The sequence below is a fragment of the Equus caballus genome, chromosome 11, assembly GCF_041296265.1.
Source record: "Equus caballus isolate H_3958 breed thoroughbred chromosome 11, TB-T2T, whole genome shotgun sequence".
Taxonomy (NCBI): Eukaryota; Metazoa; Chordata; class Mammalia; order Perissodactyla; family Equidae; genus Equus; species Equus caballus.
Window position 1 is genome coordinate 47,986,445 of NC_091694.1, and position 25,432 is coordinate 48,011,876.

At 39.5% G+C, this 25,432-nt stretch overlaps 1 protein-coding gene across 1 annotated transcript in view; it reads right to left on the minus strand.

Moving 5' to 3' along the window:
- The window catches only part of UBE2G1 (ubiquitin conjugating enzyme E2 G1), a 106,641-nt gene extending 82,960 nt beyond the window's left edge, over window positions 1-23,681 (minus strand). The window contains exon 1 of the mRNA XM_023653287.2: window positions 23,173-23,681. Within this exon, the coding sequence (XP_023509055.1) occupies window positions 23,173-23,218 (46 nt within the window). The 5' untranslated portion in view covers window positions 23,219-23,681. The remainder of the gene's footprint in view (window positions 1-23,172) is intronic.
- Between the last annotated feature and the right edge of the window lie 1,751 nt (window positions 23,682-25,432).

Consider the following 25,432-nt stretch of genomic DNA (forward strand, 5'->3'; position numbering starts at 1 on the left):
ACACCACTCATCAGGCCATGCTCTGGCAGCGACCCACATACAAAATAGAGGAAGACTAGCACAGATGTTAGCTCAGGGCCACTCTTCTTCAGGCAAAAAGAGGAAGACTGGCAACAGATATTAGCTCAGGCCAATCTTTCCCACCAAAAAACAAAAGAAAACAAAACAAATAGGATACTAATAGTAGACTGACCAGTTAATATCAGACAAACAGGCAAGGGCAAACACATACATAAAAGTCACAGACAAGTACAAAATGATAAATAACTTAAGCATAAAGAAAATATTAAGTAGAGAGGGTAAAAGTTCATTAAAAGTATGCCAGGCCCGACTCTAGACATATTCTCAATGCCAACAACCTGGAACAATTATTTTGCAAGGGACAAGGTGTCAAAGAAGATTCTAAGCAGCAACAACATTTGAAATGGTCCTTTACCTTAAAGGATGAGTTTATTTTACCACGCAGAGACGGGAAAAAGGGAAACCCCCAAATAAAAAGTATGTGTTATAGGGAAAGGAACACATAACAGGAGAGAAGAAAAAAATTTTCCAAAGGGGAAATTCCTAAACACAGAGGGTTTATGGTTTGTTTTTAAATATCCTATCTTGCCCCTAAGTATAAAATGCTTTACAGAGATGCAAAAAATATAAAATAATATAAATTAGAGACAGATAAAAAAAGAGAAACAAAGGGACATTAAATAGAGTCAGAAACATGGGTAATATAAAAATGCATTAAAAACGCATATTAGAGTTCTCTATATTCACAAGGTTAACAGCCTACAATTTCAGCTCTAACGTTAATTTTTTTTTACTAGCTTTTTTTTTTGTAAGATTGGCACCTGAGCTAACAACTGTTGCTAATCTTTTTTTTTTCCTGCTTTTTCTCCCCAAATTCCCCCAGTACACAGTTGTATATTTTAGTTGTGGGTCCTTCTGGTTGTAGCAGGTGGGACACTGCCTCAACATGGCCTGGCAAGTTGTGCCACGTCCGCACCCAGGATCCAAACCAGTGAAACCTGGGCTGCCTAAGCGGAGCGAGTGAACTTAACCACTCGGCCAAGGGCTGGCCCCTCTAAGGCTAATTTTTGATGAAAGTCTAGTTCAATGTATTCAAGATTTCTAGCTGCTAACATGAAAACGGAAATAACTAAATGCCACTGAGGCTGAAAAAACTATTTTTCTGATTAAAGAGAATTATTTGCATTGCTAACAACAAAAGTGAATTTACTCCTGAAAGTCCCCTTAAAAAGGACACTGTAATGTAACATCTTCACAACACCCAGAATTAGTCTTACAGGGCTGCTGCTGATAGCATACCTCCACAGGTGGAGACATCAGTGCTATCACTCAAAGCACAATTCAGTAAAGACAGCTCTAGGTAGGGTAGGTGCCCAGTGCTCTGCAGTCTGAAGTAGCATTTAAGGGTATCCACGACAATACTACTTAATTTATAGCAGGGCGAGGGGAGTAAAGGAAAATCAGCAAGCAGGTGGTTTCAAAACCGTATGAGAATCTGAATGAACAGAAACATCCTCCATTCCATCCACCAAACACACAGACAATTCTGAATATAATTTCAAGAAATTCCAGACAATATCCATCCAAGAACCCCCAGAGGAAAGGACTGACTGCAGAGCCTACAGTCAATCCTCAAAACATACAGTTTAATCTAGCCAGAACTGAATACGGCAGCAGCAAATCTCAGACTGTACTCACTGGCCAAGTACCTACAGGGTAGTTACATATGTTCTATGTAGCCAACTGAGAGTAAACCTAGGGTAGAGCAGATGGCCACTTACGAGCCCTACTGAGGTCTTGTGACTAAAGAGAAGACTATCCCAATGGAGATTTAAAATTGCTTAATATCCTTCACTGATCACGCCACCACCACCCCCAACTGTTATTCTGGACCTCTTTTAGTTTCCCCAATGTCCTGGCCTTTTCAAACTGGCTAGTTCCTATTAAATATCCTTTAGTCTTAGCTTAGATATCACTTCTTCAGTGATGCTTTCCCCAACTCCTCCTGCTGTATGATCCTCATATTTTACAGCAGTTACAAACTTCACTGTCTTCCCTGCGAAACATATGTACTTCCTATAAGAAGCAATTTCTCCAGCATCTCCTAAACCCAATAGTATTTAAAGTCAGCATTCAAATATTTACCTGAAGAATGAGACTACCGATAAAAAGCAATGTAGCCTTAGAAACTTGTGCATCTCCTTTCTGACACACAAATGAGCAAATTTCTACCCTATATAGCGCAGTTCAGGTAACTAGCTGAGAACACTGTCAAGAGAGTAAAACCAAATGTCACCTTGAACATTTCAAAATAAAACTAAAGCATTTACAGAACGTCTGGCTTTGAGCAGTGTTACTTTCTGCTGTACTCTCCAAATTAAAATATTTGTAAAAATGTACACCCAGGGACCAAAAGAAGCACTCAATTAAATGGCAGGGTCATTGTTTATTTATTTAAACTACTCTTAGATAATACAACCATATCATCTTCACAATAATGCTGCCTTCCCATTCTCTATAGAGAAAATGCTTTTATCTAGCTCATTCAAAAGTGGTACAGAGGGGCCGGCCCAGTGGCGCAGCAGTTAAGTTCAAACGTTCCGCTTCTCAGCAGCCTGGGCTTTACCAGTTCGGATCCCGGATGCGGACATGGCACTGCTTGGCAAAAGCCATGCTGTGGTAGGCGTCCCACGTATAAAGTAGAGGAAGATGGGCATGGATGTTAGCTCAGGGCCAGTTTTCCTCAGCAAAAAGAGAAGGATTGGCAGTAGTTAGCTCAGGGCTAACCTTCCTCAAAAAAAAAAAAAAAAAAAGAGGATTGACAGGCATTAGCTCAGGGTTGATCATCCTCAAAAAAAAAAAACTAAATAAAAAAAAAGTTGTATAGATCATGAAGAAATCATTAAAAAGAAGACTGGCCAGAACACATTCATTTTTTCAATCCAATGTTAACTGTTAATTGATTCATAAAGAAAAAGTCTCCAAGGACCCTAAGAATGATCCATAGGGTAAATGGAAGTGTATCAGTCAACATTTAGGGTAGAAAACGAAAATATGTTAGGCGTTTTAAGCAGAACGAATTTAATGAGGAATTAAGTGCTTACAAAGTTATTGGAAGGGCTAAAAGAATGAGTTAGAGAAAGAACCCCCAGTATGACAACCAGAGAAATAGAGAACTGACCCACCAGCAGCCCTAGAGCTAAGAGTTCAAGAAGAGAGTACAGCAATCGTGATCCAGATTCAAAAAGATGAAATCAAGAAAAAAATCACTACACCACTTCTATGCAACATTGTACTGCAGATCATAGCCAGTGTAATAATAAAAATAAAAGGCATACAGACCTAAGATGTACAACTGTTTATTTGCAGACCATAATTGTGTAAGTGGAAAATCCTAAGGAAAATATTAAAAAGTCACTAGATCTAATAACTCAATTTAACAAGGCTGCAAGATACAAAGTCAAAATACAAAAGTCAACTGTATTTCTATATATAAGCAATGAATAATCAGAAAATAAAATTTTAAATAAAATAATTTACAACAGCATTTTAAAAAATATGAAATTCTTAGGGATACATTTAACAAAGCAGGAGCAAGATCTACATACAGAAAACTACATACTTTGCTAAAATTTAAAAAGACCTAAATAAATGGTATGATATACCATGTTCATGGAATGGAAGATTCAACATTGTTAAGATGTCACTTATGCTTAAATTAATCTATATATTCACTGTAACTCCACTCAAAATCACAGCAGGCTTTTTTTTGTAGAAACTGTCAAACTGACTTGAAAAGACCTTGAAAAGCCAAAACAATTTTTAAAATGAAAAGAAAATTTGGAAGATTTACACTACATGATTTCAATACTTACTATACAGCAATAATAAGAAACTGTGATAATGGCATAAGGATAGACATAAAGATCAATGTAACAGTACGGAGTCCCCAAAGAGACCTACGCAATAGGTTGGTCAATGGATTTTCAACAAAAGTTCCAAGGCCATTCAACAGGAAAAGGACAATGTTTTCAACAAACGCTGCTGGAACAATGGATATAATATGCTACAACACAGATCAACCTCAAAAACATTATGCTAAGTGAAAGACGACATACTCTAAAGAACACATATTATCTCATTTATATGAAATATATAGAAAATATATATCCAGAAAAAGCAAGCTCATAGAGACAGAAAGTAGATTAGTAGTTGCCTAGGTGTGTGGCTGGGAAATGGGAATGACTGCTAATGGGCTCAAGGTTTCTCTCTGAGGTGATGGAAATGTTCTAAAATTACACTGTGATGCTGGTTGCAGAACTCTATGTATTTAAACACTGAATAGTACACTTAAAATGAATAGGTTTGGGGCCGCTCCGGTGATGCAGTGGTTAGGTGCACACGTTCTGCTTTGGCAGCACGGGGTTCACCAGTTTGGATCCCGGGTGCAGACATGCCACCACTTGGCAAGCCATGCTGTGGTGGACATCCCACATATAAAGTAGAGGAAGATGGGCATGGATGTGAGCTCAGGGCCAGTCTTCCTCAGCAAAAAGAGGATTGTCGGCAGAAGTTAGCTCAGGGCTAATCTTCCTCAAAAAGAAATAGACTTCTATGGAAAAAAAAGGAGAGACTAAGTTCTTGGAAATTAGAAATACAATGGATAAAATGAAAAATTAAATGGCAAGTCTAAATAACAAAGCAGGCATAGCTGAAGACCAAGTCACTAATAGAAAAGAGGAAGAAATCTCCACAATATAGTAACCAAAAACAGAAAACGGACAATATGAAAATAAAGGGAAAAAGAAAGATTAAAGAGTTCAAATATCTGACTAATAGAAGTTCCAAAGACAACCTAGGGGAATGTGGAGGATAACAAAAAAGTAAAAGAAAGAACTTTCCAAGCTAAATAAAGACAGACCTAAGCCTTCAGCCTAAAAGAGCCTATTGAGAGTCTAAAACAATGAATGATAAAAAAATTATACTTGAGACATATATGGGTAAAATTTTAGAACTCCAAACATACAGAAAATCCTTTAGACTTTCAAAAAAGTACCTCCACAGGAACAAAAATAGAGTCATGAGTCATTCTTCATTCCCTGTCTTCTCACGAGGAATTCTGGACACTATAGACCATGGAACAATGACATCAAAGTTCTACGGGAAAAATATTTTCAACCCAGAATTCAATTCCCAGAAAATGTGAGGACAAAATAAAGGCATTTTTCAACATGACAAGGACTCAAACTTTACCACCCACACACTCTTTATAAAAACTAACAATACTGGAAAAATGGTAACATGGGATGGGAGAAAAATGGTGGTTGGACAGGAGCCAGAATAACTAAGTGAAGGTAGAAGGAAGTACAACTTTGACACTTCAAGATTCTCCTTCAACAGGCAAAGTTTCAATAATGAGAATTACATCTCCTCTTTAGGTCCAAAATCATTATTTGGTATTATAATGAACACATTAACATAATCATATAAATGCTGTTTTCTGGTTATCTTTGAGATTAGACAAAACACAGAAAATTTATTTCAGTTATAAAAAAGAAGATAAAGGGTATAAACCCTGACAATATAAAAATAACAATTAAGAAAATTTGTAGTGGGAGTCAAGGGTAAGTGAGGTAATTTATCTTTCATAGCAAGAACTCCTATGTAAGGTTGATAAATCATTTTATTAATAGTAGTAATGGCAATCATTAGTAGAGCTACAAATATATAACAAAAATTATAGTGAGAAGTTAAATAAATTCATGAATTAAGAGGTATTATATAAATTATAGTGGTAACCATAAGCATGAACTATAAAGTCCCTCTGGAGAATGGAAAAGGGGAGGGGGGAGTGGATGGGAGACCTACTTTTCATTTTATTCTCTTTGGTAGAATGTATAGTTTTTACCATAAATATGTAATGTTTTTATAACTTAAAGAATTGTTTCAGGGGCCGGCCCTGTGGCAGAGTGGTTAAGTTCCTGCGTTCCGCTTAGGCTGCCCGGGGTTTTGCCAGTTTGGATCCTGGGTACAGACATAGCACCACTCATCAAGCCATGCTGAGGCAGCACCCCACATGCCACAATAGAAGGACCCCCAACTAAAAATATACAACTATGTACTGGGGGGCTTTAGGGAGAAAAAGGAAAAAATAAAATCTAGAAGAATTGTTTTAATAAAAAGTGAATTATGTTTTAGCCTTACAATGGAATACTGTGTAGGTGTTTGAAAAAAATAAGTCTCTATGTACTAATACACAAGGATGTCTACACTATATTAAATGAAAAATCAAGATGAAGAACAATACATTAAGATGGTATTGTGTTTAAAATAAAATGTGTGGTACAGCCACTCTGAGAGACAATGTGGCAGTTCCTCACCAAGTTAAATACAATCTTAACATAAAACCATCAATCATACTCCTAGGTGTTTATCCAAGTGAACGGAAAACTTACATTCACACAAAAACCTGCACACAAATGTTTACAGCAGCTTTATTCATAATCACTGAAAACCACCAAGATACCCTTCAACATGAGAACAGAGAAGTAAACTGTGGTACAATGGAATGTATACAGTGGAAAGCATACAACGGAATATTATTCAGTGATGAAAAGGAACAGGCTACTGATTCATGCAACAACATGGATGATTTTTTTTTTAAGATTGGCACCTGAGCTAACAACTGTTGCCAATCTTGTTTTTTTTTTCTTCTGCTTTTTCTCCCCAAATATCCCCAGTACAAAGTTGCATATTTTAGTTGTGGGTCCTTCCAGTTGTGGCATGTGGGACACTGCCTCAACATGGCCTGACGAGTGGTGCCATGTCCGCGCCCAGGATCTGAACCAGCGAAACCCTGGGCCACCAAAGCGGAGCACACGAACCTAACCACTCGGCCACAGCCCCTGGATGAATTTTTTTTAAGATTTTATTTTTTCCCTTTATCTCCCCAAAGCCCCCCAGTACGTAGTTGTATATTCTTAGTTGTGGGTCCTTCCAGTTGTGGCATGTGGGACACTGCCTCAGCATGGCCTGATGAGCAGTGCCATGTCCACATCCAGGATTCGAACCAGCGAAACCCTGGGCCGCCCCAGCGGAGCGTGCAAACTTAACCACGTAGCCACAGGGCCGGCGCCCCGTGGATGAATTTTAAATGCATTTTGCTAAGTGAAAGAAGTCCGACCCTAAAAGCTATATATGACATTCTGGAAAAGGAAAAACTATAGGGACAGAAAACAGATCAGTGGTTGCCAGGGAGTGGTGGAAGAGGGAGTAGTCAACTGCAATGGGGACACAAAGGGAAAATTTTAGGGTGATAGAACTATTCTGTATGGTCTTATGGTGATGGATACAAGACTTCACGCAATTGTCAAAACCCGTAAAAATGTTCTCTCAAAGAGTGAACTTTGATGTATACAGAATAAATTTAAAAAATCAATGAGGATGGAAGGAAGACTGTGACAAATGAATCTAACTGTGTTACAAACGTACGACAAGCTCATCGAAGGCGGTGGGGAGGGGGCTGACCTAAGTAACGTTGAAAATCAATGTTTTGACTGTAAATTGAAAAGACAGGGATGAAAAGAACTTTATATAAACACTGTACTCTAGTTGTAAATTTGTTTACCACAAGGATACAGGCTAACAATTTTGAAATTGCTTTTAAATAAATGGTAGAGTCAGGTTTCTCACTGTCAGAGAGAGGTTACAGAAAAACAAGAAAGGAAGGGTAGAATGAACACTCCAGTACTTTTATTAGAGTCAGAAACATCAGTATGAAAGTAGGTGTAGCTTAATATAGATACAGATGGATATAAAGTCATGTCCCACTTGACATTTCAGCCAATGATGGACCGCAATATGAAGGTGACCCCATAAGATTAGCACCATATAGTCCAGATATGTGGTAGGCTACACCACACAGGTTTGTGTAAGTACACTCTACATTCATACAAAGCTCTATGTTCATACAACAAACTGCCTAATGATGTGTTTCTCAGAATGTATGCCCATCAAGCAACACATGACTGCATGGAAATGTTACAGATATGTATACACCTGGGTCAGTATACACACACATATTGCATACCTCTGTCCTATAAAGCAATGACACTCCAGTAGCAACAAGCACTTCCAATGCTCAGATCTTGGTTTCTAGATACCATTCTTGGAGAAATAGCTTATTCTAGGGCTGGGATAGAGAAAACACAAAATAGGTCTGACACATCTGTAGTCATCACAAAATAAGGAAGTGCTCAAGAACTAAAATGATGAGTGCATAGGAGCCAACCCGAAAGAACTCTCAGTGACCAAAGCTGGAACAATTTAGGAACAAAATAAATGACATAAGGAACAAAATAAATATGTGGTTAATTTTATGTGTCAACTTGGCTAGGCCACAGTACCCAGACATTTGTATTTGGTCAAACATTATTCCAAATGTTTCTGTGAAGGTGTTTTTTACATGAGATTACAATTTAAATCAGTAGACTTTGAGTAAAGCAGATCACCCTCCATAATATGGGTGGGCCTCATCCAATCAGTTGAAGGCCTTAGTTTTAAAAAAAGACATTCCCCAAGAGGAAATTCTGTCAGCTGACTGCCTTTGGAGTTGAACTGCAACAAAAACTCTTCCCTAGGTCTCCAGGTTGCCATGTTACCCTATAGATTTTAGACTTATCACTCCAAATCAATCACGTCACACACACACACCTCCATCCTACTAGTTCTGTTTCCCTGCAGAACCTTGACTAATACTGATTTTAACCCAAAATACAAAATAAAATATACAAGTCCATCCTGAATAGATGATTGAGGGAGAAGTGACAAATCTTCCTCATAGAAGAATTCCAAATAACATATAAGGAGATATTCTCCCCTCCAGAAGGTGGGATCCAATCTCTTCTTCCCACTTGACTTTGGGCTGGACTTACTGAGCAGCTTACAAAGAAATGGGTAGGAAAAAGGAAAAACAGTAACTTTACAGAGGAGAAACCTGACCAACACTGCCTTCACCAAGTGGTCAAGGTTCCCATCACCAGTGTTGTCGTGTGGTTACCATGAACGACCAACATGATGTGACGAGACGGGCAATTCACCTCTGTGGTATTCTTTCTGAAAACCCATAACCCCAGTCTAATCAGGAGAAAAACATTAGACAAATCCAATTTGAGGGACATTCTACAAAATATCTGACCAATATTCCTCAAAACCGGAAGACACAAAAAACAAGGAAACCCTGAGAAATTCTCACAGGACAAAGGAGACTAAGAAGACATGACAACTAAATGCAATATGGTATCTTAAATAGGCTCCTGGAACAGAAAAATGGACATGAGGTAAAAACCATGGAAATCTGAATAAAGTATGGACTTCAGTTAATACTCTATCAATACTGGTTCATTAATTGTGACAAATGTACCACACTAATGTAAGATGTTAATAGGGGAAAGTAGGTGCAGCATATATAGGAACTCTCTGTACTATCCTTACAATTTTTCTGTAAATCTAAAACTGTCCTAAAATTAAAAGCTTATTTTTAAAAAAACTCTATCATAGTGGTATTGCTTCCCCAATAGCCATACCATATGCCTTAGACCCTGAAGAGGGCAGCAGAAAGCACAGTACGCTCACCCGTGCCACTGCTGCACCTGCAAGAGTTAAATATAAATCAAATTGGATAACGACAGTTTTGTTTTGTTTCCACCAGGCAAATGCTAAGTGTAGAAGCAGCAGCAAAAGTTTAATCCTAAGGGAGAGATGTAAAAACAACCAGAGGAGACATTGAAAATACAATATTTCCTCAGGGAACTACCACACCATAGCATTCATAGCAGTTTGGAAAAAGAGGTTAGCACAGCCCAAAGTCCAAGTCTTCTAATGATGACACTATAAATCACTCTATGCACTGCTAAACACAAAAAAAGATAAATATTATCCTCGACTTACCTGGGGTAAAAGAGTATTAAGGAAGGTCTCAGAGTAACATCCCCCTCTATATAAGGAGCTTTGAAATAGATATTTTAGTTTTAGAATCCTACAGCACGGAAGATGGAGAAACAGACACACTAAAAATATCAGGCGAGGCCATGAGCAATAGTAGCTCCTCTTCCAAAAGTCACAAACTTTTCAGAGTCTAACGAACAGTGTGCTATTGTATAAAAAGCAGCAGTCTTAGTAATAAGGTAACCTGGGTTTGAAACCTACTTCTGCCATTTACTTGCTAAATAAATTTGAAAAAATAACTTCTTGATCTTGTACTAGGTTTCCTAAAATCAAGTATGTGAAAGAAAGTTTAATGAACTCAACTTCAAAGAGTATGATTTTCACTAAAACCCTTAACACTAAAGGTTCTTCCTTTCAAAATTTCAGTTTACTAAAAAGGCAAAACACAATGAAAAGAAAAATAATCAAATGTTAACAGAGGCTGTAAAGGGAGGGCTGATGTTTATATCATATATATGTTTTATCTTTTCCAAATCTACAACCAACATGTTCATTTATAATTAGAAAAATTACTTTAAAACATACATGTCATTTTCCTCTAGCATATCTTGATTTAGATTATCTGACATTTATTTTAAATACATTTGACTCACTCCCAAAAAGTAAGAAAATCAAAGAACATATGAATCCAAAGACACCCCAGGACCTAAGCAGGAAAGGGATAACTGAACCAACACATTTTTATATTCTCTATGTAGATCTAGTTTAAATACTGTTAAAGGACAGGCTTAGAGATTAATGAAATGTAGTTGTCTCGGTTCTGCTATTGCGAATAAGCCAAACTTAGTTTCCTCTTCTGGAAAATGTGGTCAGCCACCTGGATAAGAAGCCCAAGGTAGCTAAAGTAGAGGACCAGAGAGAAACTGTGAAGCCACAGGGAAAAAAAAAAAAAAAACTAAAAAGGTGAGAGAAAAAAGCTTTAATTTATAAATTATAAAGAGTGAGAAAAACTACTCATAGTAAATAGAGTTGTCCATTAAAGAAACTTCTTTGAGAGAAAAATAAGGACCTTACTGAGACACTGAAGGTATTCCAGCAAGCGTCATTTGGTCAAAGTTACTGTCATTTCATCAAGTAAATGAGGGGGAAACACAAAAAAAGGGCAAGAATGTCTATGCTACTGTGGTGAAGAATTTATATTCTACTTACTGGCCAATATTTGTTTATAAAAGTCTACCTGTCCCACTAGAAGGGGAAGTCAGGGATTGTATATGAATCTTTGCATCCACAGGGCCTGGCATATACAAGGAATTAAATGTTTAGTGAATGCAAGCATTCTAATTGCTTTACTTTCTACCTTAAAAGATTTAGTTCACATGTGCTTAAGTCCTCAGGAAAAAAAATCGAGTATGATAGTCCTAATACATTCAATAAATATTTACTGATTGCCTGCTATGCTTCAGTTACCCTTCTAGGCATCTGTGACATGTCAGTTAACAGGCAAAACCAAAAAACCTCTGCCTCATGAGAGAACGTAGTCTAAATGTCATTCTCTACCCTGTCCAAAGCAGTGCTACTTAAACCATGGTCCATTAACTGGTGCCAAGCCATCCAACTGCTACTGCCCCATGACAGAGCAAGCCTAGAGTAAGCATTTAAAAACTTGTACATCAATTTGATAGTCATGTTATATGATGAACCTAATATTATAAAGTATGGATTTGAATTTGTCTATTTTATTTAACTTTTCTAGTAATTCATTTATATTATTTTTCAAAGTATCATTACATAATGAATTGGAAATTTTTTTAAATTGGTCTTTCACCACAGATAATCTGAGTAGCACTAGTCCAAACACACTATGATCACATCAATTCGCCTCTCCTCAAACAGAATTCTACACTTCAACATTTTTAGTCTTCCACCAATACCAACCTTTCCAAATAGTTTTCTCACCAGTTCAGTTTATCACATATTCCAACCACAGTGAATTCCTCTCAGCACAAGCCTTCTGTCTTGCTTGTTCTTTTCCCTCAGCCTTAATTACTTTCCCTATTTCTATGTGATAAAATTTTACATATCCTTTTAAAGTCAAGCACAAATGCCACCAACTCCTCAAAGCCCTCCATGAACCAGAGAAAAGCAAGCTTTCCCTGACTTCCTCTAACACATGCTTTAAAGCAGCCCGCTTACAGGATTTTCTGGAGACTACAAGGTCCTGGAATACAACAGTATTCTTTCAGCATCCCACCACCATACAAAACAGGCATCAAATCTGCTGAATGAATGATGGAAGAGACAGCATTACATGTGCATAAATGAGCTTGACTCAAGAGATCAGAAAACCGTCTGAAATTATACCCCAAATGGTGAGTGTGCACTGTTCTCAGGAGGTCTTTAACTCTTACTAGATTCTCAAAGGAGTCTAAGAACCCCTAAAATGTTAAAGAATCACTGATAAGGAAAGAGCTCAAGTTTCATCAGCAGACAGACCTATTTCTGGCAGGCAGCTCCATCAGAGCCAGCTTGGGGAAATTACCAGATATAAACCCCAATTTCCTTATCTCAAAAAGGTGGTAATATTTACTTCAAAGATTTGCCATGAGAACTGAATGTGACCATACTGAAAGTCCTAGGATCATGAAGAGTGAGTAACAGGCACTCAGTGATTTAAGTTTCCTTTCTGCCCTCCTCCCTGTTTTGAATAAGTTTATATATCCATGAAGTGAGTAGGCTTACGTCCTTTATATATTTTTCTTAATGACAAATTGCTGCCATCCCTTGAAAGTTGTGTTCAGACTATTTTCTTGGAAATCTTCAAGAGGGTTAGTTGTCTCTCAGAAACACTTATTTGTTTTAAATCTGTCAACTTTAGATTTCTGTCTGTCATGTCAAGTAAATCCAATTACTGTTTTCTCGACACTGAGAAATACAAAGATTTTTCTTAAAGTATAGAACCTAATGCTCTTAAGAGAAGTGACATCTTGATTCTGCTGTATCCAAATACAGGCCTTTTCCTACGAGCCTTCCCTAATCTCACTGTACTCCCTCATAATTAATCACTCCTTCCTCAGTGTTCCTTTCTGTTCCTCCAATGGGTATATATGTATTTATCATACTGCATTATAGCTTTGTTCACATGTACATCAATCCCTACTAAATGCAGCACCTGGAGGTAAGAACACCAGATCAATTATCTTTGCGTTCCCCCAGCACTGCTCAATGAAACTGCACACAAGAGCTCAATAAATGAACTTTTGACAGCACAAAAAGTTTAAATAAGGAGTTAAAATTAAGATGGAATTTCTCTCTCAAACTACAGATTTCTCTATTTCAACTTCCTATTCCTTGAAAGTGTTAATATGGCAACTATGTTGCTATGTTTCTAACTGTGAAGAATAAGTTTAAAGAAGGAGATCTCTACATGAAAAACAATTGATAAAAATGCTCTGGTTACAAGTGACTTTTTAAAAACTTTTATTTTGAAATATAGATGTATAGGACAATGGAAAAAATAGTACAGAAAGGTCTCCTATAGCCTTTACTCAGGAACCGAGTAATGCTAACATCCTGTATTACTACAATATCAAACCAAAGAAACTGACACTTGTACAGTCCATACACTTTATTCAGATGTCATCACTCATTTGTATTTGTATGTGCTTGCAGATCTATGCAATTTTATCACATTTGCAGATCTGTATAACCAATGTAAGATACAAAACTGTTCCATCACCACAAAGATCCCTTATGCTACCATCTTATAGCCATACACCACTACTGTCCCTAATCCCTGAAAACCACTAATCTATTCTCTATACCTAAAATGTTGTCATTTCAATAATTTTATAAGGTGTCAAGACCATTCAAGGGGGAAACGGCAGTCTCTTCAACAAATGGTGCTGGGAAAACCGGATACCCATATGCAAAAGAATGAAGTTGAACCCTTATCTTACACCATATACAAAAATTAACTCAAAATGGATTAACGATCTAAACATAAGACCTAAAACTATAAAACTACTAGAAGAACATATAGGAGAAAAGCTTCATGACACTGGACTTAGCAATGATTTCTTGGATACAACATAAAAAGCACAGGCAAGAAAAGCAAAAATAGACAAGTGAGACTACATTAAATTTTAAAACTTTTGTGCATCAAAGTACACAATCAACAGAGTGAAAAGGCAATCTATGGAATGGGAGAAAATATCTGTAAATCATATATCTGATAAAGGGTTAATATCCAGAGTGTGTAAAGAACTCATATAACTTAACAATGAAAAATCAAATAAACGGATTTAAACATGGATTAAGGATTTGAATAGACATTTCTTCAAAGATGATATACAAATGGTCAATAAGCATGTGAAAAGTTGCTTAACACCACTAATCATCAGAGAAATGCAAATCAAAACCATGAGATATCACCCCACATCCACCAGGACAGCTACTATCAAAAAAACAGTTAAGCGTTGGCAAGGATGTGGAGAAACCGAAACCCTTGCGTACTACTGGCGGGGCTGTAAAATGGTGCTACCACTATGGAAAACAGTATGGAAGTTCCTCAAAAAAATTAAAAATGGAATTACCCAATGTAGGTTTATCAATTGTTAACACATGTACCACTCTGGTGGGGGATACTAATAATGCGTGAGACTAAGCATGTGGTGGGGGCAGGCGGTATATGGGAAATCTCTGTACTTTTTGCTGGATTTTGCTGTGAACCTAAAACTGCTCTAAAAATAAAGTCTATTTTAAAAAATAGAACTACTATATGATCTAGCAATCCCACTTCTTGGCATATAGCCAAAAGAATCGAAAACAGGGTTTTGAAGACATATTTGCACATCCATGTTCAGAGCAGCAATAACCGCAACAGCCAAAAGGTGGAAGCAATCCACATGTCCATCTATGGATGAATGGATTAACAAAATGTGGTATATACATACACAATGGAATATTACTCAGCCTTAAAAAGGAAGGAAATCCCGTCACATGCTACAACATGGATGAAACTTTGGGGTATTATGCTAAATGAATAAGCCAGTAACAAAAAGACAAATTCTACTTATATGAGGTATCACAAATCAAATTCACAGAAATAGGGGCGGCCCCATTGTCAAATGGTTAAGTTCACACACTCCACTTGGGTGGCCCAGGGTTTCGCTGGTTTGGGATCCTGGGCGAGAACACAGCACCCCTCATTAGGCCATGCTAAGGCAGCATCCCACATGCCACAACTAGAAGGACCCACAACTAGAATATACAACTATGTACTGGGGGAATTTGGGGAGAAAAAGTAGGAAAAAAAAAAAAAGAAGAATGGCAACAGTTGTTAGCTCAGGTGCCAATCTTTAAAAAAATTCACAGAAATAGAAAGTAAAATGGTCAGTGGTTAGCAGGGGCTGGGGGAAGGGGGAAAAGGGAATTGTTGCTTATCGGGTATACAGTTTCAGTTTTTCAAGATGAAAAAGTTCTGGAGATCTGTTTCACTATTGAACTGTACACGTTAAGATGGTCGATTTCATGTTATATGCTTTTTTACTACAACAAAAAAATGAATTTTATATAAATGGAATCATACAGTATGTAACCTTTTGAGATTAGCTTTCTTTCATTCGGCATAACTCCCTTGACATCATCTAAGTTGTTTTGTGTATCAACAGCCTATTTCTTTTTATTGCTGACTAGTATATTCCATGATATGGATGTACCACAGTTTACTCACCCACTGAAGAACATCTGGGTTGCTTCCAGTTTTTAGCTATTACTAATAAAGCTACTATGAATATTTGCATATAGTTTTTACGAGGACGTAAGTTTTCATTTCTCTCAAATAAATGCCCAAATGTGTACTCAATGGATTGTATGGTAAGTGCATACTCAGTTTTATGATAAACTGCAAACTGCTTTCCATAGCGGCTGTACCATTTTACATTCCCATCAGCAACGTATGAGAATTCTCCACATTCCCTAGCCAGCATTTGGTGTTATCACTTTTTTTTTAATTTTAGCTATTCTAATAAGTATGTGGTGTTATCTCATTGTGGCTTCAAATTACATCTCCCTAATCTCTAATGATGTTGAACATCTTTCCATTTGCTTATTTGCCATCTGAAATATCTGTTCACATTTTTTGCCCATTTTCTAAATGGACTGTTTTAGTGCTGAGTTTTGAGAGCTCTTTACATATTCTAGATCAATCCTTGCAAATATGTTCTAATTTGTAGCTCGTCTTTTTGTCTTTCACAAATCCAAGTTTTTAATTTTGATCATGTCCAGTTTACCAATATTTCCTTTTATGAATCACACTTATGGCACCATGTCTAAAAACTCTTCACCTAGCACTACTGTGTCTTGAAATGTGAACTCTAATAAGTACACCTTACATAAGAATAAGAAAATGATAACACAAAGTGTAAGCACATTCAAAAGCAAATCAAAATTGCGTCTTCTAATATAAAGGACATTTTATAAAGATTTCTATCGATAAACTGTTCTTTAAAAGCAATGCTTGCTTTACAAGATCAAAGCAAAAATAGCTGCCAGGTAAAAATTTAAACAGGTTCTTTGCTGTTTCTACTTTTAACAAATTCCCACCCAACGGAGAGGCGCACAGGAAAGTCTAAGAAAAGCAGAAGCGCAGCAGTAGCGGTTCTTCTAAGTTATTAGACGCTGCTATAAAGCACAGATAAAAGATAAAAATACCTACTTACAAAATTGACTCTTCACACATTTTCTAGAACTTAACATCTAAGGAGAGGTATACATCTCTATAGCAATAGCAATAAATTACAGTATTTTTCCCAGCAGTTTCTCTGAGGGCCAAAATCTATAAATGGAACAGCACTGGTAAAAATTTCTGATTTACTTGAATAAGCCTAATACTAACTTGCACTAAGAAAAAAAGTTTAAAATGCTGTATTTTAACACGTATATATCTTATTTCCTAAAAATGCATTTTATTCTTATTCTCTCAACTGTTCATATCAATAACTCACGTTCTTACCAAAAGTTGCAAAATATTTGCTTTTTGTTATTTATACTTTTCTGTACCTGAAATGCCATCACAACCAGATATAACTACGCTACCTCTACCTTGCCAGACTGCTTCCATAAGCATATATCTGTACTACGCTTTCTTCTCTGAAAAGTTATTTCCTACAAACCAATTAAAGATGGCATTAAACAGATCCTTGGAGGTCATCTATCTAGTGTTTTAAATTCTAACAAAAGTATTTCTCAATAATTAAGAAATGCAAAATTCTTCATCCTAAATTGAACTGAGGCCATTAAAACAAAAAAATGAATAACATTTTACTTGCTTGAAGCAAGAGCACATTCACACTACAGTTTACCATAAATCAGCATACCACTCCTCAAAAAAAACTTTCACTGAAGTACCCAAGACCAAATAATCCAAAGACTGAAACATCTTAATAATACAAACACTCTTCACAGAAGGAAAGGAAGTCAAAAAGCAACAATATAGTGGTAGTGAATGAATTTTCAGATTTTCCATATCAGATATCACTCTATTAATAATCAAGGCATCGAATTTCACAATTATGTGCATTCACCAAATATAATGTGTATTAGCTTATGTAAACTATATGATAAAACTATATATTTTGGTATTACTTTACAGTAAGTGCAGATTATACTAATATACTAATACCTACACATTGTAGAGTATACTTTGACATTTTAATATATTTAGCACTATTTTAGAAAGTGAGCTCATCCATTACAAAAGACTAATGTAGAAAGTATATTTCATTCTGAAGTAGTTTACAGAAAATTAAACTCCTGTTATTTATAAAAAACTAAATTTCATTATATATTATCAAATATATTCACTGAATAAGAGAAATTATAACTTAAAAACCATTTACCCCCTAATAGCAATTCATATCCACTAAAAAATTAAGACTTTTTTCCAGCTTTACTGAGATATAATTGACATATAACACTGTGTATGTTTAAGGTATACAATGTAATGATTTGAGGTATGTATATATTGCAAAATAAGACTATCTACTTTAGATTCTGTAACACAATACATCGGAAGCATAATTCCTTGATGCTCCTTCCACTACAGGGCTTATAAATGATCCAACACCTGTCCCTCAACCACAATGTTTACTTCATTTGTGTTTTTTTCTGCCAGCATATCCAGTACAATATGTAGTAGCTGCATTAGTTCTATAACAGCGTAATGATTTCTGGACACAAAAATTCCCAGACTGTGTTAAACAATTAGTAGGTTGATACAATGTAAATTACTTTTAGATTTCTCTTCCATTTCTAAATATGTGGGTTAACAACTATTAATATTAAGAGTATTGATATTATGCTTATCAGCTAGAATCTTCTACCACCAGGGTGGTCCCTGTCAATAATCAATTACTCTGTTTCTGCTTAAGATTGTTAACGGAATTGTATGTCGGAGTGCCAATATATTCTAGAAAGGTCAGTAAGAAATATTAAATCTTTCTAACTCCTCCTTTTAAAGCGTATTCTTTGAATATCCTAGGAACATCAGGGGTGCTAATGAAACAGCGCATCACAAAAACTAGGAACTGGGCTACCTGCAGGTGGCCCTCCAGAGGGAAAAAAAACAGTTTGGGGCACCTATTGCACTGTGGCTCAACACCAGCTTCAGAGCCACCAAAAGCGCTGCTTTAAACACTGGGTTTTCTTGGGCCCCAGCAAGACATTTAGATGAACGCTCTGCGCAGGTGAGGCCAGGAATCTGTATTTTTAACAGACTCTCAAGTGATCTTATTGCACATTAAGTCTGAGAAACACACATAACGCACTCATCAAAACAACCTACTTACATGGGTAGCCAAGCTGACAAAGATTTGGCAATTTTCCAGATTACTTTAAAATACACAAACAAAATTCTACAGTAAAAGAAGCTCAATTATTTTATCATTATTGCATAAAGAGATTTTTCTCCCTAGTTCTGGAATGACAAGTGCCTACAACAACATAACTAAGGGAAATCTGTTATCAATGTTAAAAAACCTCAAGTGATCTTTAAAAAAAACCAAAAACTTCCTCTATTCCTTATAAATGCTTGTCATATAGTAAAATTTAGTATGGTTAGAGTAAAGAATAAGTCCAATTAGCCCAATTTTTTCCCTCAGAGTTAACTGCCAATACCAAAAAGCTTAGTGCTACTTCCAGTCTGTGACATTAAATTCAAAGATACTTTCCTTGATAGTGCAGAATGTTGGTCTTAAGTTGACAATAGCTAAAATATCTTTTTATGATGACCTTAAGAATATCACTTACGAGGGGAGGGCGAAAGGGATAAAGGAGCACATATGTATGGTGACGAATAAAAACTATACTATTGGTGGTGAACACGATGCAGTCTATTTAGAACCTGATATATAACATTGTACACCTGAAATTTACACGTTGTAAGCCAATATGACCTCAATAAAATAACTTTTTTAATTAAAAAAAAGAATATCACTTAGATATGTGTATTATTTTGTACAACAAATTTTATTAAGATGAGAACATTTCCCAATCATTTTGGTAGCTACTGGATAAATTAACTTTGAATATTTAAATTTATAAAACCCAATTACATGATTGAATTAATTATTGCTCCCTGGGAGTTAATATAGCCAATTAAAAACAACAAAATAGGACGCCAGCCCAGTGGCCAAATGGTTAAGTTCGCGCACTCTGCTTCGGAGGCCCAGGGTTTCACTGGTTCGGATCCTGGGCACGGACACGGCACTGCCCAGCAAGCCATGCTGAGGCGGCATCCCACACAGCACAACCATAAGGACCCAGAACTAGAATATACAAGTATGTCATGGGGGTCCTTGGGGAGAAGAAGCAGGAAAAAAAAAAGATTGGCAACAGATGTTAGCTCAGGTGCCAATCTTTAAAAAAAAAAAAAAAGAAGGTCCAGTATATGAACGCAGAAGCGCCACTCAGTACCTTGGGCAAGTTACTTAACCTCCCTACCCTCTACTTCCCTAGTGGCAGGATTCAACGAGATAACGTATGTAAAGCACCCAGCACACTGCCTGCTACATGTCAGTCCCTGATAAACATCACCCCATGTAAACACATAAACAAGAATCTCTCTGAACAGACACACAGAAACTATCAATGATAGTTGCTTCCAAGAACAAAACTTGGGGTCAGGGTGGAAAGACTATACCTTTTTGTACTCTTTGCATTTCTAACCAGTGTGATAACAAGTTCTCAAAAAACAAAACTTTTTTAAATGATCTCTTGTGCTGTGGGACTTCTTAGTGTCTAGCATGCTGCACTGCAAAAGCTGAAGTGTCACTGCTAAATTTGCAAAGGAGTAAGTCATAGTCTAATAATATCCACTCCACAAAGAAATACACAACCTATCTGATTTCACCAACCTCTTAGGTGTTCTTGCTTGCTTCACCCACCATAGCCATAATGGTCTTATCTAAAACACCTTAAACCAGTGATTTTTCAACCTGGGATGATTTTGCTAATCAGGGGATATTTGGCAAGAGAGACATTTTTGGTTGTCACCACTGAGGGGGTGTACTACTGGCATCTGGTGGGCAGAAGCCAAGAATCCTGCTAAACATTCTCTTATGCACAGTATAGGCCTGCACAACAATAACTGGCCCCAAATGTCAGTATTGCCAAGGCTGAGAAACTCTGCAGCCCACGGGACCATTCTGCTCAACTCTGAAAGTAACCAGGTTCTTCATTACAGTTACCAACAAAACAAAACACACACAATAAATTCTCCCCTCAAGTAATGAAGTAAAATCCTTAAGGGCTGGCAGACTAAGAGCTCGATAAATGTAACCATTGTTGGCCACTGCCGTTGGAAGTCTCTGAAATTCTAGCAGCTAAAATCGCTTACAGGTTTGTGTGTCTACTCAATTCAATACATTTCAAGATTTTTAAAGCATTTACTATTAAGCCTTCCAAAAGTTCACTCTAAATGCTTTCAATAGATTACAGTTTACCATTCTTTCCTGTGTTCAAATGATATTTGAAGAACCACAAAGCTCAAACAATGTACTGCTAAAATACAACTGGGCCTTTAGTATGTAGTTATCAAGTCTTTCCAATAAACTTGATATTTTTACATTTCACTTAATGCACTGCCTTGGTCTACTATTCTGTACATTTTGAGCAAGTTAATTAAAATCCTTCAAAATTTTAAGAAAATATTAAGAACAGTCCATTGTTTCTGATCAAGAAGAAAAATTAATCAGCAGCTAAGTAACTCTATAATAAGGCTTGAAAAATTACAAACTAAGTCATTCTCTCCTCCAACCTTAAAGCATATTTTAGTGTGCCTTATCAAAAAGTCAACCACTAATAAATAGCTTTGGGAAATAGTTCATCACTATTTGAGATTAATCTTGTCAAAAGAAGAGTGCAAAACTGAACCAAGTGGCTATCAAAAGCTATACCTGGTTCACAAGTAGGTAGGAAACAGTTTTGAAATATTGCTACTGCTAGCACTGTTATTAGTCATACTTTCTCAGTAACTGTGTAACATCTTTTACACCTTTTAGAATACCTATCTTTACCATTGTGTAAGAGTTGAGTACTATTTTAATATTTAGTATTTTAATAGTTTAATAGTTCACCACATAATAACATTCTGATTAAAGAATTCTTAGAGAGACAAAAGAAAACCTTAACTCCTTCCTCCAAAACAAGTCGAAAAAAAAAATACACAAAAAAGTAAGATGTGTTTGCAAATACAAGACGCAATAAAGTCGTTATTCTCTGACTGCTTTTCCAATACATTATTCCTGATGGACACAGGGATCACTAGAACTTCTCCATACACTTCAAGTCACTCCCTCTGAGAACCCAGAACTTTAATACTTGTCCAAACCTGCTTGCTCATGGTCTAATAATAAACCTAATTATACAATCTGTAACAGCCCGACAACCTTTTCCTTAAGAAGCCGTAAAGGTGATTTAACTAACACCTCAAACTCTTAGTAAATCTACTTCAAAAGTAGTTCTTCACTTCAGCCTTTGGCTTCTGCCGAGGGCTAAGGACTGCTGGCTGGAGAAGGGGGAGGTGAAGATCCGCCTGAACTCAGAAGGACACACGCTGGGCGTTGGACAGCAGGGGTAACTGCTGGATCATTTCTCTTTAAATCTGGCAGCACGTGGGGCGGCATTGTGAAGCCACCAACCCGCCTCCCCCCTTACACTCCGCACACGTACGTCTCCACTGCGCATGCTCCGCTCACACAGTCCTAGCAGAACAGGAGCCAACCCCCTAAAAAGTCAACCTGGAAGCCGCAAACGGCCGGAGGCTGGGACAATGGGGGAGGGGGGACGCAGGCACCTCTGGGGAGGCCGCCCCGGCCGCCGCCCCGAGCCGGAGCCCGCGGGCCGCAGCCCCGGGGCTCCGCGGGCCTGCGCAGGGGCCGGAGCTGCTCGGAGCACAAAGCCCGGCGCCGGCAAGCCAGCGGCTCTCCCCTCTGCCCGCTCCACCCTCCCCCAGCCGGGCGGCGCGGCCGGAGCCCGTGCCAGGCGGAGGCAGGAGAGCCGCCGTCCCGCTGCCCGCCAGGTCCTCGGAGCCCCGCGCGAGCGCGACGAGGCCGCGGCGGCCGGCGCTTTTGTTGTCGCCCACAACTCCCCGGACCCGGCGCTGCCCGGGCAGAAGTTTTGCGCGCCTCGCCCCTCCGGCCAGGGGCCAGCTTCGTCGCCCACTCTCGCCCCCACCGCCCGCCCGCAGCTCCGACACCCGAGCCGGGACCCGCCGCGGGCCGGGCCCAGACCTCCCTCTGCCCCAGGGTCCGGCGGCCTCGGCCGCACCTGAGGCGGGACCCGCCCCTCCGAGGAGGGTCGCCGGGCTGGGGACCCGCGCCCCTCCCCCGCCCCGGCCCACCGAGCAGTGGGGGCGGGGGCGGGCTCCTCTCCTTCCCCCCGGGCGCCAGGCCCGTCCGGGCGTCCGGGCTGGGGCGCGTCCCCGCCCCCAATGCCCTCCGAAAGCCGGGGAAGAAGTGCTGGGCCCGGCCCGGCCCGGCGCCTCGGGCTCCCCACCCTCGCAGGCCCGCACCCGGCCTGGCCGCCGGCCGCTGCTCCCCTTCGGCCGTCCGGCAGCCGGCCCGGGAGGCGGGGAGGCGGGGAGGAGGCGGCGGGCAGCGGCTCGCGCGATCGCGGCCCGGCCCGGCCGGCGCCCCGCCGCCCGCTCACCTGCCAGCTGTCTTCGCAGTAGCAGTGCAGACTGCAGCTCCGTCATCCTCCCTGCCGAGGGCCCGGGCTGGCGCCGGGGCTTCCGAAGGGCTGGGGACAGGCTGTGGGGGCTGCTGGCGCTGGGTGTGCTGAGGAACCCGGGCCCCCACGACGGGAGCGCCGAAGCCGAGGGAGGCCGGGCTGCGGCGGCGGGAGCGGCGCCTCGCTGCCGGCGCGAGTGCGCTCCGTTCAGCTCTCCTCACAGCGCCCGGAAGGGGAGGGTACCGGGCCGCCGCGGCGCGCACTGGGACTTCGCTCGCCCGCTTCCCTCCTTCAACCCGCCCGTCGGCCCCACTGGTGCCTTCCCCCGCCACAGCCTCACTGCGCGCAGGGCCGCTCCACGCAGGCGCGCTGGGGCTGCCTACTTCGCCGTAGGCCCGCCCGCAAGCCCTACCCCTCGGCCTACCTGCCCCGCCCCCGGCGGCGGAGTCCCGCCCCCTGTGCGCAGTGGCCGCGGCTGCCGCCATCTTGGGAAGGTCGACGCCCGCCTGCCTGCTAAGGCCTCAGGTGGTAGACGCCCCGCGGACGCCATGACAAAGAGGTCGCGGAGGGTCAAGACGCCGCCTCCGGTTTGAAGCAGGTGGCCTGGAAGTGAAGGGGCCAAAAGAAGTAGTAGACGTTTAGTTGTTGGCGAGCAGTCAACACACATGTGACACCCCACACATGGTGGGCGAGTCAGTCATTGTTAAAGCCGAAGTTAGTACTGGTGTGCCCCTTTTTAAGCAAACCCCCGAAATAGACTTAATATATGCTGATAATTCACTTTACAGAAAGAATGCACAAAGATTCTTGAAATAAGCAAAATGTTCTGCATCTCATAGTGTGCAATGTTTAAGCGTTGTTAATAATAATCTCTTTTAGTAAGGAGAGTTGAGATTAGCAAAATCGGATACAGTATACACAATTCAAAATGTCCAGAAAGGCGTCGATTATGTAAAGTGGAAGTGTGGGATCTAGGGTTTGGGAAAAACAACCTTTCTCCGCTCTGCTTCCTCTTTTCCTCGTTTCTGCAGCCTTCTGTTTGTGTAAAACAGTCTCAATAAAGAGATGGAGCAGAAGGAAGAGTAATTCTTCACGGCACTCAAATTTATCTGTTTCTTCAACAAATATTTATAAAACCTGTATTAAGTTTGTACCTGAGCTACAAAAGACACAGAGAAATACAGTTCCTACCATCAAGGGGCTTACAGTTTCGGTGAGTTCTAGGTAAGGGGAAAAGCCCGAGGAGGAGCAAGGTCCAATACAGTTTTTTTATTTAAAAAATTACTGAAAAAGCTGTCCTTACTCTCCCCTTAGAACAAGAATTAAAAGGAATAAACAAACACTGTGAATGAATCCGAACTCTTTGGAATAACAAGTCCCACCCCCCCACCCCCCCCCCCCCTCGGGAGTTAACCTAGGTTTTGTGAAGCCTCAAGCTTATGGAATTTGAAGGACAGACTCTCTTTAAGGAAAAGAGTAAAAAAAATAAAGTTCGAAATGACTATTTATTTAGAGTGAGAAAATAAATCACAAACAGGCTTGGGGAATCGGTCTTTTCTTCCTCTGAGATCTCTTTAGGCCGGTTATCAGAAATGCTGCCTGGTTGCGACATGGCTTCCTCTCTCGCCTAGAAGAGATTCCAGCCCTCACACGGACTCTGAAGCTTCCTTAGCTTTCCCATTAAAAACTCCATTTCCCTCCTTTCTAGACCAAAAATCTTTCTGTTTGAATGAATTTTTAATTTTATCAAAGTAGTAAATACACATAATTCATAATCAGTGTATTAAGGCTTACAGCAAAAAATAAACATGCTTTGTCACGCTCCTTCCCCATTCCTAAATCCTGCTTGCCAGAGGTGATCCCTTTTAACTCTTTCAGTTTCTTATCATTTATTCTAAATGATATTCTTAGAATACATTATCTTGATTTACCCATTATAGACCTTATATATTTATTCTTGTTGTAACTGATAAGAATTTTTTTCTTCTTCTTCTCCCCAAAGCCCCCCAGTCCATAGTTGTATATCCTAGTTGTAAGAGCAGTGCTAGGTCAGCGCCCAGGATCCCAGCAGCAAAACCCTGGGCTGCCCAAGCAGAGCGTGTGAACTCAACCACTCGCCCCAGTGGGCCCCCACCGATAAGAATTTAACTATCTTGTTATTTCCACCCTTTATTCTCCTAATATCATTAAATCATCACATTTAGTTATATCGATAAATAGTTTTTACACCATTGTGACT